The 15,425-nt window shown below is 38.0% G+C and overlaps 1 protein-coding gene across 3 annotated transcripts in view; it reads left to right on the top strand.

Moving 5' to 3' along the window:
• spn-A (RAD51 recombinase homolog spn-A) overlaps positions 1–15,425 on the top strand; it is a 31,919-nt gene that overhangs the window by 7,507 nt on the left and 8,987 nt on the right. For all 3 annotated transcript variants that reach the window (XM_053786663.2, XM_053786665.2, XM_053786662.2), the window contains exons 3-4: positions 10,867–11,082; positions 14,227–14,358. In XM_053786663.2, coding sequence (XP_053642638.1) covers positions 10,867–11,082; positions 14,227–14,358 — 348 coding nt within the window. The remainder of the gene's footprint in view (positions 1–10,866; positions 11,083–14,226; positions 14,359–15,425) is intronic.

Raw genomic sequence — 15,425 nt, forward strand, 5'->3', positions numbered from 1 at the left:
GGAGCCATTAGCATACAGCAGTATTCCAGCCTAGAGAGAAAAGCAATTTGAAGAGAACCATCATGGGCTTGGCATCCCTAGTTTGGAAGGTTCTCATTATCCATCCTATCATTTTCTTGATTCTCTTGAGTGGGACATCTGTACCTAGGACATCGTAAAGCACTTCCTGCGTGGCTATTTCTTATCAAAAGAAACTGATGGATCAAATGTCAAACCTTAGTGATGTATGCTTTGATTTTTTGTTGTCCACTACTTTCTGAATAATATTTAATTTGTTTAGACAAATTGCATAGATATCACTGCCAAGAAAACCATTACTGACAGTGCCCTAGAGATGTTCTTCAGGAACTTGTGGGACTTAATTGAAGAAATGTCTTTTTTTTTTTTTTTTTTGACCCTTCGGTTCCATGTAGCAAGCACTGAATAATGTCCAGGAAACAGTTGAATTAAAATGCAGCTTTCTCAAGTCAGAGTCAAACTTAATTTCCAAGAATTACAGCATGTTGATTCAGCTCTTTCTGTATTCTTTAGGAAGCCCCTTGTTATGCATTTCAGGCAAACTGGAACTAGTACTGATACTTATGAATGATTTAATTTGTGTGTGTGAATAATGGTGAAAGTGTTGAACAATGGTGAAGGTATTCCTTTCTGTTTTGGGTCACCCTGTCTCAGTTGGATATGGCCAACATGTTAAAAAAAAAATGAAGTAGTTTTTATTAAAATGGAGAGAGTGTAATTAAATAAGCTAGTGGTGCAAAATAGAGTGGACCCCCGCTTTACGATCACCTCCCAATGCGACCAATTATGTAAGTGTATTTATGTAAGTGCGTTTGTACGTGTATGTTTGGGGGTTCTGAAATGGACTAATCTAATTCACAATATTCCTTATGGGAACAAATTCGTTCAGTACTGGCACCTGAACATACTTCTGGAATGAAAAAAATATCGTAAACCGGGGATCCACTGTACTGTTGACCTAATCCTGTATAATCATTACATTTTAAAATATTACTGTAAATCAGGTTCAGAATGTGTTTTTTGACAATGATTTTTGAAGCTGTTGAGGTTAGAGCCTTTTTGATGATTTCAAGTTTGTTGGTTCAATGTTTGGGTCATTTGATTTCCATGGAGTATTTACTTGGGGTTCTAGGTAGTAGGTTGGTAGACAGCAACCGCCCAGGGAGGTACTACCGTCCTGCCAAGTGAGTGCAAAACGAAAGCCTGTAATTGTTTTACATGATGGTAGGATTGCTGGTGTCCTTTTTTTTCCGTCTCATAAACATGCAAGATTTCAGATACGTCTTGCTACTTCTACTTACACTTAGGTCACCACACATACATTTTTTTTTTTTTTTTTTTTTTTTTTTAACAAGTCGGCCGTCTCCCACCGAGGCAGGGTGACCCCAAAGAGAAAGAAAATCCCCAAAAAGAAAATACTTTCATCATCATTCAACACTTTCACCTCACTCACACATAAGCACTGTTTTTGCAGAGGTGCCCAGAATACAACAGTTTAGAAGTATATATGTATAAAAATACACAATATATCCCTCCAAGCTGCCAATATTCCAAACCCCTCCTTTAGAGTACAGGCATTGTACTTCCCATTTCCAGGACTCAAGTCCGGTTATATAAAATAACCAGTTTCCCTGAATCCCTTCACTAAATATTACCCTGCTCACACTCCAACAGATCGTCAGGTCCCAAATACCATTTGTCTCCATTCACTCCTATCTAACACGCTCACGCACGCTTGCTGGAAGTCCAAACCCCTCGCCCACAACACTTCCTTTACCTCCTCCCTCCAACCTTCAACCTTTTCGAGGATGACTCCTACCCTGCTTTCCTTCCCCTACAGATTTATATGCTCTCCATGTCATTCTACTTTGATCCATTCTCTCTAAATGACCAAACCACCTCAACAAACTTTCTTCAGCCCTCTGACTAATACTTTTATTAACTCCACACCTTTTCCGAATTTTCTGCACAATATTTACACCACACATTGCTCTTAGACAGGACATCTCCACTGCCTCCAACTGCCTCCCCACTGCAGCATTTACAACCCAAGCTTCACACCCATATAAGAGTGTTGGTACTACTATACTTTCATACATTCCCTTCTTTGCCTCCATAGATAACATTTTTTGTCTCCACATATACCTCAATGCACCACTCGCCTTTTTTTCCCTCATCAATTCTATGATTAACCTCATCCTTCATAAATCCATGCGTTGACACGTCGACTCCCAAATATCTGAAAACATTCACTTCTTCCATACTCCTCCTCCCCAACTTGATATCCAATTTTTCTTTATCTAAATCATTTGATACTCTCATCACCTTACTCTTTTCTATGTTCACTTTCAACTTTCTACCTTTACACACATTCCCAAATTCGTCCACTAACCTTCGTAATTTTTCTTTAGAATCTCCCATAAGCGCAGTATCATCAGCAAAAAGTAACTGTGTCACTTCCCATTTTGTATTTAATTCCCCATAATTTAATCCCACCCCTCTCCTGGACACCCTAGCATTTACTTCTTTTACAACCCCATCTATAAATATATTAAACAACCATGGTGACATTACACATCCCTGTCTAAGACCTACTTTTACCGGGAAGTAGTCTCCCTCTCTTCTACACACCCTAACCTGAGCCTCACTATTCTCATAAAAACTCTTTACAGCATTTAGTAACTTACCACCTATTCCATATACTTGCAGCATCTGCCACATTGCTTCCCTATCCACTCTATCATATGCCTTTTCTAAATCCATAAATGCAATAAAAACTTCCCTACCTTTATCTAAATACTGCTCACATATACAGTGGACCCCCGGTTAACGAACTTTTTTCATTCCAGTAGTATGTTCAGGTGCCAGTACTGACCGAATTTTTTCCCATAAGGAATATTGTGAAGTAGATTAGTTCATTTCAGACCCCCAAACATACACGTACAAACGCACTTACATAAATACACTTACATAATTGGTCGCATTTGGAGGTGATCGTTAAGTGGGGGTCCACTGTATGCTTCAATGTAAACACTTGATCTACACATCCCCTACCCACTCTAAAACCTCCTTGCTCTTCCGCAATTCTACATTCTGTCTTACCTATAATTCTTTCAGTAATAACCCTACCATACACTTTTCCTGGTATACTCAGTAAACTTATTCCTCTATAATTTTTACAGTCTCTCTTGTCCCCCTTCCCTTTATATAAAGGGACTATACACGCTCTCTGCCAATCCCTAGGTACCTTCCCCTCTTTCATACATTTATTAAACAAAAATACCAACTACTCCAACACTATGTCCCCCCCTGCTTTTAGCATTTCTGTCATGATCCCATCAGTTCCAGCTGCTTTACCCCCTTTCATTCTACGTAATGCCTCATGCACCTCCCCCACACTCACATCCTGCTCTTCTTCACTCCTAAAAGATAATATACCTCCCTGGCCAGTGCATGAAATTACCGCCTCCCTTTCTTCGTCGACATTTAAAAGTTCCTCAAAATATTCTCGCCATCTACCCAATACCTCCATCTCCCTATCTACTAACTCCCCTACTCTGTTTTTAACTGATAAATCCATTTGTTCCCTAGGCTTTCTTAACTTGTTTAACTCACTCCAAAATTTTTTCTTATTTTCATTAAAATTCCTTGACGGTATCTCTCCCACTCTATCATCCGCTCTCCTTTTGCACTCTCTCACCACTCTCTTCACCTTTCTTTTACTCTCCATATACTCTACTCTTCTTTTAACACTTCTGCTTTGTAAATACCTCTCATAAGCTAACTTTTTCTCTTTTATCACACCCTTTACTTCGTCATTCCACCAATCACTCCTCTTTCCTCCCTCACCCACCCTCCTATAACCACAAACTTCTGCCCCACATTCTAATACTGCATTTTTAAAACTATTCCAACCCTCTTCAACCCCCCCACTACTCATACCTGCACCAGCCCACCTTTCTGCCAATAGTTGCTTATATTTCACCCGAACTTCCTCCTCCCTTAGTTTATACACTTTCACCTCCCTCTTACTTGTTGCCATTTTCCTCTTATCCCATCTACCTCTTACTCTAACTGTAGCTACAACTAGATAATGATCCGATATATCAGTTGCCCCTCTATAAACGTGTACATCCTGGAGCCTGCCCATCAACCTTTTATCCACCAATACATAATCTAACAAACTACTTTCTTTACATGCTACATCATACCTTGTATATTTATTTATCCTCTTTTTCATAAAATATGTATTACTTATTACCAAACCTCTTTCTACACATAGCTCAATTAAAGGCTCCCCATTTTCATTTACCCCTGGCACCCCAAATTTACCTACTACTCCCTCCACAACATTTTTTCCCACTTCAGCATTAAAATCCCCAACCACAAGTACTCTCACACTTGGTTCAAAACTCCCCATGCAATTACTCAATATTTCCCAAAATCTCTCTCTCTCCTCTATACTTCTCTTCCCCTGGTGCATATACGCTTACTATAACCCACTTCTCACATCCAACCTTTATTTTACTCCACATAATCCTTGAATTAATACATTTATAGTCCCTCTTTTCCTGCCATAGCTTATCCTTCAACATTATTGCTACTCCTTCTTTAGCTCTAACTCTATTAGAAACCCCTGACCTAATCCTATTCATTCCTCTCCACTGAAACTCACCCACCCCCTTCAGCTTTGTTTCACTTAAAGCCAGGATATCTGGCTTCTTCTCATTCATAACATCCACAATCATCTCTTTCTTATCATTCGCACAACATCCACGCACATTCAGACTTCCCACTGACAATTTTCTTCTTATTCTTTTTAGTAATTATTACAGGAAAAGGGGTTACTAGCCCATTGTTCCCGTCATTTTAGTTGACTTTTACAACACACACATGGCTTACGGAGGAAAGATTCTTATTCCACTTCCCCATGGACATAAAAGGTAAAGTAATTAGAACAAGAACTAAGATAAAATCAAAGAAAACTCAGGCGAATGTGTATAAATAAATGTGTACATATGTGTTTAGTGTGACCTAAGTGTAAGTAGAAGTAGCAAAACGTACCTGTAATCTTGCATATTTATGAGACAGACAAGACACCAGCAATCCTACCATCATGTAAAACAATTACAGGCTTTCGTTTTACACTCGTTTTGCAGGACGGTAGTACCTCCCTGGGTGGTTGCTGTCTACACTTCCCTCTGGGTTTTCTTCTATTTTCTTTCTAGTTCTTGTTCTTGTTTATTTCCTGTTATCTCCATGGGGAAATGGAACAGAATTCTTCCTCTGTAAGCCATGCGTGTTGTAAGAGGCGACTAAAATGTCGGGAGCGAGGGCCTAGTAACCCCTTCTCCTGTATAAATTACTAAATTTAAAAAGAGAAACTTTCATTTTCTTTTTGGGCCACTCTGCCTGGGTGGGATACAGCTGGTTTGTTGAAAAAAAAAAAATTTACTTGGGTTGAGTTGTACACATGACATATCAGACATTTATTTCTAATTATGCCTGCGTAATCTGTTGTAGCTTTCCAGGCCTTGTTTTAGCTCAGGGGTTAATATTAATATTGAGTGTTCTGTGTATGTAGTATTCAAAGTAGTATGTGTGTATGCTTTGTATGTTAAGTAGGTTCATATCTTTGAATACAGTGGAACGTCTGGTCACAAATGCTTCTGAACACAAACAAACCGGTTCACGACCAAAAAATTTGCCAAATTTTTTCATCTGGTCATGAACACATAATCGGGTGCCCAACAAACATAGCTGTGCCAGTTTTCACATTCTGTGCCATTTTTACACACTCGCCAATTTTCCCCACTTCCCACTTCAATGTTTTATCAGCAGGTAGTGCACAAACAGCTTCTTGCAATGTCAGTACCTGTTTAGGGGAAGCTATATATGATTTTTGGTAAATATTTTTTTTTCTCGGTTGTTTGTTGGGCTATCTTATTGAAACTTCGGCAGTGTGTGATGGAAAGATATTTCTTAATGTACACCAAAAATGAAAGAAATCAGACGATAAATAACGGAGTTCACTTCTTAGCCATTAGACTTCCTTTAACTCTTAAAAAAGAAAAACTGTTTACAGTGAATGGTTCGTACGGGTCTAGAACGGACTTGTGCAATGTTAGTTTTCTCTGTTGTTCAAGGTTTTCTCAGTGTTATTCGAGGTGTTCACATTTAGTTTGCTACATTACACTATTCATTCTATGGTATAATTAACTATTTTTGTGCTTAAAAATCTTAAAAAAACAAATTATTTACATACAGTTCGTAGGGGTCTGGAATGGATTAATCATATTTACATACAATCCAATGGGGAAATTAGGTTCAGGTCACTGCCAAATTGGGTCGTGACCAGAGTTTTGGAACGAGTTATGGTCATGACCAGAGGTTCCACTCTACTGGGGTCAGATTGAGCGATCATTCTAATGACAGATTTTTGTTGAGTTATGATTGGTTTTAGATGAAATGCTGTTGCCATTCCTCATGTACATGCATCATAGGTGAGGTAAGGATAGATTAAATAGTTTAGGGTAATTAGTACGTACATGTATTGGGTGTGATACATAGTAGCATGTACTTGAATATCCATTGCTTTAGGAACTTTTTTTTTTTAGATATGTGTTGTATGCATTATTAAATTTAAGATTGCTGTTAAGATGAATATCCCCAAAAATTTCCCCTCATCTTGTTTGTCAGTGTGCTCAATGTATTTGAACCGGCTATCCAGTTTACACTAGAAGAAGAGTCCAGTGACAAGCTACCTTTTCTAGACATCCTCATTCACAAAGTAGATAACAATCTAAGATTTCAAGTTTACTGTAAACCTACCAACAAAAATGATCTCGCCCACTTCTATTCCAGTCAAGATACTAAGACCAAAAGAGGCATCACCATCAGATTTTTCCTAAGAGCATACAGTATTTGTAATCCTGAGTTTCTTGACAAGGAATGTACTTACACCAAACCTTCACTGATATACATTTTCCTTCCTTTTTCATCAAAGACTGCAAGAAAAGAGCTCCTCAGATAATCAGTTCTCCATGCACCAACACCACTCCTAACAGTTATAATCCTTCCCAACATATGGGAATCTTTATTGAAGAAACTTTTCGCCACACAGTGGCTTCATCGGTCCAATACAAAGTAGAAATGGGTAAGGAGAGGAGGAGTTTGAGGTAATCAGTCCCTCAGCCTGGATTCGATGTGTTCAGTACATCACTCTTGTAGGAAGTACAGCATAGGGCCAGAGAGGTGGCTTATATACTGCAGTCAGGTGAGTCGAAGCAGGAGGAGGCGGGATCACAGTGGGACCTGGCACTAGTGTAAGTAGGTCGTCGTCCAAAGGTTGGACAAGCGTTGAAATCTTTGTACCAAGATCCCATGATGTTCCAGGCTGAGGGACTGATTACCTCAAACTCCTCCTCTCCTTACACCTTTCTACTTTGTATTGGACTGATGAAGCCACTGTGTGGCAAAACATTTCTTCAATAAAGATTCCTATATATTGCATAAGTGTCTCAGTTCTTCAACTTGTCAGTTTTCAAAAACCATTCATCACAATCCTTCCCAACAGCCAGGTTGCATTGAACGTTTCTAAGGTACTGGCACAAACTAACACTAGAGTCACCATCGCATCCAGCACTTCCATAGGGGATCTAACCAGGACAGAAACGAACCACCACGAACCAGTCAATGCAGGAGTTTACGCTATACCTTGTGGAGGTTGCGACAGAATAAATGTAGGTGAAACAGCAAGGAACCTTGAAACATGTGGAACGATAACTTGAATGGTGCCTGCGTACAACACCGAAGTTCCACCAATCGCCTCATGAAATTCAATGACACCCGACTGGTGATCAGAGAACCTAATTTCTGCAGACGTAAATGCCTTGAATCATCATTAATTGCTGTTTCTAACACAATCAAGCAAAAAAAGGCAGCTTCATCATCTCTGAAGTATTAGCAAAAATCCTCCTCAAAACAATAAACCCTGTCATCATGTAGTCTCTGCTGCTAATACTACACAAGAACATAACAGAAGAGGAACACTGAAACAGACCTTCTCAAATCCAACCACTAACCAAAATATTTGTCTAACCTATTTTTATGCTACCCAAGTAATAGCTTTTACAACCTTTTACTCGTGTGCAAATTGATTCTTCTACCATAATGTATTACTACTGCTGCCACAACTAATATTACTACTACTACTACCACTAGTATTACACCTCACTCTAAGCCTGTATATACTCTCTGTGTCCGTGTATTGTTTGTAACAGCTTGATAAAGCTCCTGGAGAGCAAAACATTGTCACAATAAAATGTCACTTTAGTTGCACTTGTTCTTTTACCTAACAGTGTGCATATTATTTATTTTTATTTAGTTGTATATTTATAGCTTGATTCCCAGACATTATACAGTATAGCAGGTCTTACCAATATTGAGTGTTAGTTCTATTCAAGTAGATAAATTTTTTCTAGCTTGACATCGACTATGTTATCAAAGTCAGTTGGATATGGATTGATGACTACAAAGGAAATGACATCTACAAGCAAAATTGGCTTAAGTTTTTGAGATGTATTGAGTAAGAAAGTGATGTAAATAAGAAATTAGTGGTCCCATGACACTGCCTTGTCATAGCCCTATGTTGCTGGGTTGTGATGTCATTTATAGTTACCTGTTAGAATCTGTCATTTAGTTAAGACATCGTAAAGGAGAATGTATGGCCAGTTATTACGTAATGTTCTAGTATAAGAAATAGGATGATATGAGTTACTGTATCAAAACCTTTTCTTAAATCACTGAAGAGGCCTATTGGATATTCATTGTTTCACTGACTTAGGCCTCACAGCAGACCATGTGCATTTTTTTTTTTTTTACACAAATCAGTTTTACAGGCTAAGAGCTGTTATCTTGCCTCAGCTGATTTCAATGCCTAACCCTATTTAACCCTTTCAGGGTTGGTGCCATACTAGTACGGCTTTCACACCAGGGTTGGTGCCGTACTAGTACACATAAATTATAGCGCCTTCAAATCTAGCGAGAGAAAGCTGGTAGGCCTACATATGAAAGAATGGGTCTATGTGGTCAGTGTGCACAATATAAAAAAAAATCCTGCTGCACATAGTGCATAATGAGAAAAAAAAAACTCCAACCGTGTTTTTGGTTTATAACAGCTATTTTGCAGTGTATTTTCGTATGCTATTTATGGTTGTATTCTAGTTTGGTTTTCTTGGTCTCATTTTATAGAATGGAAGACATATTATGGAAATTGAGATGATTTTGATTGGTTTCACAATGAAAAGTACCTTGAAATTGAGCTCAAATTAGCAGAAATGTTCGATTTTTGCCAAAGTTCAAAAGTAAACAAATCATGCCATGCATCTAATACATGTCAACTGGTGAGTTTAATATTCTTTCACAAGTGCACTGGTATTATTTATACCATTTCTACACTAATGCAGTAGTCTGCATAACAGTAAATCTTCAATTTTTTGTCAGAATAAAAATTCAAAGTGGAAAGCAAAAGAAATGTAACAGAGGCCTTGGGACGTGAATAATGAACAGAGGAAATGTTATTTTAGTGCCAGAAATGTCTCTTGTTTATTCTGGACCCTATTTGGAAATTGGCATCTTCTGAAATTTGAGTGAAATTGGCAAAATTGCCAAATTCTGACCACTTTATTGGATAGTTGAGTTCAGTAAATGGGTGATTTCTTGTACTCAATCGATAGAAAAAATGGAGTTCTAGTGAAATAGTTATGATTTTTGTCGACTGGTACATTGGAATTGGCCGAAAATAGGGCTCAGTGGGCAAAATCGCCGATGCATAAACATTGCTGAGACCAGTAACTTCGTGAGAGCATAATTCCATAAGTTTTCCATCAAATTTCATTCTTTTGGTGTCATTATGATCGGGAAAAGATTCTCTATCATTTCATAAGTTTTTTTTTTTTTTTTGAAAAATTTCTGACCCTGAGAACAAGTTTGAGAGGGCCTGCCAACCCTGAAAGGGTTAAGGGTTACTACTACCCCAAAAGATGCAACCCACACCTACAACAGTTGACAACTTACTGTTCAGTGAACAGGGGTAGCATGTAAGGAAATATGCCCAACATTTTCACCTGTGCCAGGGACTGAACCATGGACATCGGACATTCAGTGTACGAGCTGAGTGTGCTGACGACCCAATCACGGGATACCCTCTTCAGTGCTTTAGGTTTTCATGAAGCCTCCTTCAGCAAAAATTCTTGTGTGTAGCCTGAATAAAGCATATATTGTACCTACTGAGGAGCAGAAACCATTCTTATTCCAGATTGTACCAGAACATGAAAAAAGTTTTGCAGATTCACAGAACTTATCTCTTGTTTCACTTTTTTTATAGATTTAAAATTATTTTAGGCTGCTTTATTACCTCTGTTGGTTGACAAATTATTTTCTTAAAATTTCTGGTTACAGTAAAACACATTAAAAAATATATATTTTACTAGGATGTGCATAGTTTGCTAATACCACTGAGTATATTACAGCAATTATTGACTGCTCTTATGCACAAGTAAATATTTATTTTTTACTTAAAATTCTGAAGTTCTTGTTTTTCATATCAAATTTGAAACATTACAAGGTTGAGAGCTTGCATTTTGTGACATGTCCAAAATAAATAACATCCTAATACAGGTGATGAAAATGGTTGTGAAGCAATTTTTCATATTTTTAGCATACCATACCATACCAATCATATTGCAAAAAAAGTTCTACTGTTGTGGTATGGCATTGAGTTGCAATAAATATTTTTGTACATAAAGAAATTTACATACTTTGTTTATGATATTGTGTTTTATTCAGCAAAATGGGATATCAGCTGCAGACATCAAAAAGTTGGAGGAGGCTGGTTACTATACTGTTGAGGCTGTGGCTTTTGCCCCAAAAAAGGCTCTTCTTGGCATCAAGGGAGTCAGCGAAGCTAAAGCAGATAAAATATTGGCAGAAGCTTCTAAACTAGTACCAATGGGCTTTACAACTGCAACAGAATTTCATCAGAAACGTGCAGATTTGGTTCAGGTAAGTTCTATTGATGTTCTGGGAGATGACATTGAGATAATTACTCCCTTTATTTGTTTTTTATGGCATCATTGTTGAAGGATGTTTGGCTACTTTTTCTTTATTTTTTCATTGCTTTCCATCACTAGGGCTTTTTATTTGACTCTCATTTTATTTAAGCAAATTTAATACTGTATATTACAAGGTTTTAAAAAATAAATCCTATAACACATTTTTAAATAATGGTCTAGTGATCCATTAAGAATGCAACCGACCTGTAGTCAAGCATCTACTAGTCTATGTACACTAGTAGTAATGACTAACTCACATTTTTCTGTTCAGTTTACCTTTTTTTTTGTGTGTGTTTTTTTGTTTTACTCTGCAACCAGGATGTATCAAGTGGCACTTACCTTGTATCTCTAATTGCCGACTAGTGTAGAACAGCTAATGGGAGGTGGCAGCAGCCTCTGGATTGCCAGGCAGTTATGTAGAAATTCATTTTTCATGTATTACAACATTGTATTCTACACTCATGAAATCATAATAACATGATTACAAACAAACCATGGTACAGGTGGGGTTAGAACCCATGGCAAGTGAATCGTAAAAGTCCAGGCCAGTGTGTAAATCACTTGGCCAGCTGGCTACAATAAGATTCATCCAATTAGATGTATTTATACACCATAGGAGGCTAGCATGGGCCCACTATGACCACAAATGCAAGTCTTAATAGATGATTCTCCTGCCAGCATGGCTGTGGTGAACTCCAGCTCAAGTCCCCTCAAAACTGCCATCATACTCACGAAATTACAATAACATGATTGTAAACAAACCACGGTATGGGTATAATATACTTAATTGGATGAATCTTATTGTAGCTAGCTGGCAGAGTGGCTTACGCACTGGCCTGGAGTTTTATAACTCACTTGCCGTGGCTTCAAACTCCACCCGTTCCGTGGTATGTATTCTACAGTGGGATTTTAGTGATCCATTAAGATCTCTCTCCATTACCCCAATTTATAGTGGAAGCAGCCATCACACAAGTGGTAACTCAGTGTCATGTCAAAAAAACAAAAAGAACTTGGAACCAGTACTCGCTTATATGTGGTTGCAGGGGTTGAATCTTAGTTCCTAGCCTTACCTTTTAATTTGCCTCTTGCCAGATTTACTCCCTCCTAGCCTTGCAGGCCCTGTTGTGCCTATTCTTAAACCTGTGTATGGAGTCTGCCTATACCATTCCATAATTGTGGTAATTAAACTCAAGTTCTTTAGCCTTTCCTCATAGCTCATACCCCTTAGCTCTGGAACCAGTCTCATTGTATATCTCTGCATTATTTCCAGTTTCTTAACATGCATCCTCTGGTGTGGGTCCCCTACTGGTACTGCATACTCCAAGATGGACCTGACATGCATATTGGCCTGGATATTACTGTACAGGATCTCTTACTGAGGGCCCCAAATGAAACTTCAATCAGAACTAGGAATTGGTTGAAACCAGTCCCTGTTGTACAGAAATACCCTATACATTGCATACAAATAACAAACACACAAACAAAAAAACAATAAGCAGCCTTGTGCAGTCTCAATCCCCAGAGAGGGAACAACTAGACATTGGTGAAGAGCTCCAAAGTCTAAGAAGTAATCTTTAGGAATACCTGCCTTGATCCTGAATAAGAAACAAAAGTGTTTTATTTCAGAAGGAGCCTTACTGAAATCTCAGGTAGAAGACCCCAGTTACTAAGGGAGTCCTACTTAAATAACATTGGTGAAAATCAATTTGGTTATTAGTTACATGCTCTCCAGAAGGAGTACCAATGGGACTTGAGTTGCCAAAGCCAGTGAACCAGAAACTACCTGGTGACCCAGGAACAGACTTTGGGAGTATTCATGCTCTGGTTGAAAGAAGCTGGAGGGATGAAGTGGGTGTCATGAGGTAGGTGCAGAGTTTAGAGAAAGGGAGGTAGGAAGAGACTAGCCTGCCTTAGGTATGTGGCTACAGGACAGGCAGGGATAAATAGTTCCTGAATAACCATACAAGAAGTAACTGGAACGTCTAGGCATCCTCTGAATTGATATATTTCCAACTAAGCTCTGCAGAATTATGAGCTCTTTACTTGCCTGTCATGAGCAGGAAACAAAGCTTAAGTATGAAGCTCACCCTTGAAACTGCACATGGCTCCCTGACCTCTTGGGAAAATACTAATGGAGACTGTCATATGGGCAAAGAATACCTGGACAACTAATTGAGAAGGAATAGGATTCTGTGTGCTATTCTTATGCAGGGGCCCTTCTAATTGTCAATTATTGTTTTTTGCTGTTATTATTGGGTTTAAGGGTTGCAGTGAAGATTGTATGAACCCTACAGCCAAATACTTGGGTAAGCATGCCAACCTGCCCAGAAGCCCATGCATAAGTGCAGGGAAGATGAAAAAGAAGTTCTGTGAGACTCTTGTGTCCATTGGAATGGAGAGATGGGAATAGACAAAGGTCAAGCAGCACTCTGAGCAAAGCAGGGAACATCACAGGTTGAGAAGGAGCCTGCAGAGCTGTAGGCATCGTAAGTGATGGTGTTTTGATTTGTGCATTTGTCAGGATATTGAGGATACTATAGACAGCATTTTGGTGCAATATTGAGTATGTACTCTGTAATTTACATGATGTTAGTGTGCTTAGTTGTTTCATTTTATATGCTAAATAACAAATACATGCATTTGCTCAATATCATGAACATTGGTAAAACTTTCTTATCAATATATATACTTACTGTCAATATCTGTATTCATGTCAAATGTTAATCACTCCATTGTGTCTGTCTAATGTTAATAATCAAAATTGTACATCTTATCTACAAGACTTATTAAAGCATGACCTAATAGAATACCCAGTTCTCTTGTATTCATTATAACTCATCTAATGACCATATGTACTGTTATTGCTTTATTAATCATAAGTTAATTTTAAGTTTGCTGGAAATGCTCTTCATATAAAGGGGCTTTTGGCATGTACACACAACTATTACATTTCTTTGTACAAACATGTATCATGTCAAAATAAAATTATCATTATTATTATTATAAATGCAACTTGCCATTATAGATGTCTCGTTGTTTATCCACATACAGCACAGCATTTCTAATGACAGTGATGTCATGTTTTTTATTATAGCTTACTACAGGCTCCAAAGAGCTAGACAAGTTATTAGGAGGTGGGATAGAAACAGGTTCTATCACAGAAATATTTGGAGAATTCCGTACTGGAAAGACTCAACTATGCCACACACTAGCTGTTACCTGCCAGGTAAGTGTTAGCTATGTGATGTGATTTAAAGTATTCTCTTGTATATAAATGTTAATTAAGCTTTGCTGTCATGATTCATTGATCCCTAACTAATGTTCACACAATTAAATTTCAGATAGCTGTTGAAAGAAAGTGTACAACCCTTCCTTCCTTTAACCCTTTCAGGGTTTTTGACGTACTAGTATGGCTTATGCACCAGGGTTATTGACGTACTAGAACGCCTAAATTTTTAGCACCTTCAGATCTAGTGAGAGAAAGCTGGTAGGCCTACATATGAAAGAATGGGTCTGTGGTCAGTGTGCACAGTATAAAAAAAAACCTACAGCACACAGTGCATAATGCTAAAAAAAAACTCCGACCGTGTTTTTGGTTTAAAACAGCGACTTTGCAGTGTATTTTCATATGGTATTTATGGTTGTATTCTAGTTTTCCTGGTCTCATTTTATAGAATGGAAGACATATTACAGAAATTGAGATGATTTTGATTGGTTTCATAAGGAAAAGTACCTTGAAATTGAACTCAAAGTAGCAGAAATGTTCTATTTTTACAAAATTTCGAAAGTAAACAAATCATGCCAAGCGTCCAATACACGTCAACTGGTGAGTCTAATATTCTTTCACAAGTGCACTGATATTATTTATACCATTTCTACACTAATGCAGTAGTCTGCATAACAGTAAATCTGTTTTTTGTGAGAATAAAAATTCAAAGTGGAAAGCAAAAGAGATGTAAGAGGGGCCTGGGGACGTGACTAATGAACAGAGAAAGGGTTATTTTAGTGCCAGGAATGTCTGTCTTGCTTATTCTGGACCCTATTTGGAAATTGGCATCTTCTGAAATTTGTGTGAAATTGGCAAAATTGACAATTTCTGACCACTTTATTGGATACTTGAAATCGGTAAATGGGTGGTTTCTTGTACTCATTCAATAGAAAAATGGAGTTCTAGCGAAATAGATATGATTTTTGCCGACTAGTACACTGAAATTGGCCAAAAATAGGGCTCAAATTGGGCAAAATCGCCGATGCGTAAACATCGCCGAGACCGGTAACTTCACGAGAGAATAA

Source organism: Cherax quadricarinatus, chromosome 41, assembly GCF_038502225.1.
Source record: "Cherax quadricarinatus isolate ZL_2023a chromosome 41, ASM3850222v1, whole genome shotgun sequence".
NCBI lineage: Eukaryota > Metazoa > Arthropoda > Malacostraca > Decapoda > Parastacidae > Cherax > Cherax quadricarinatus.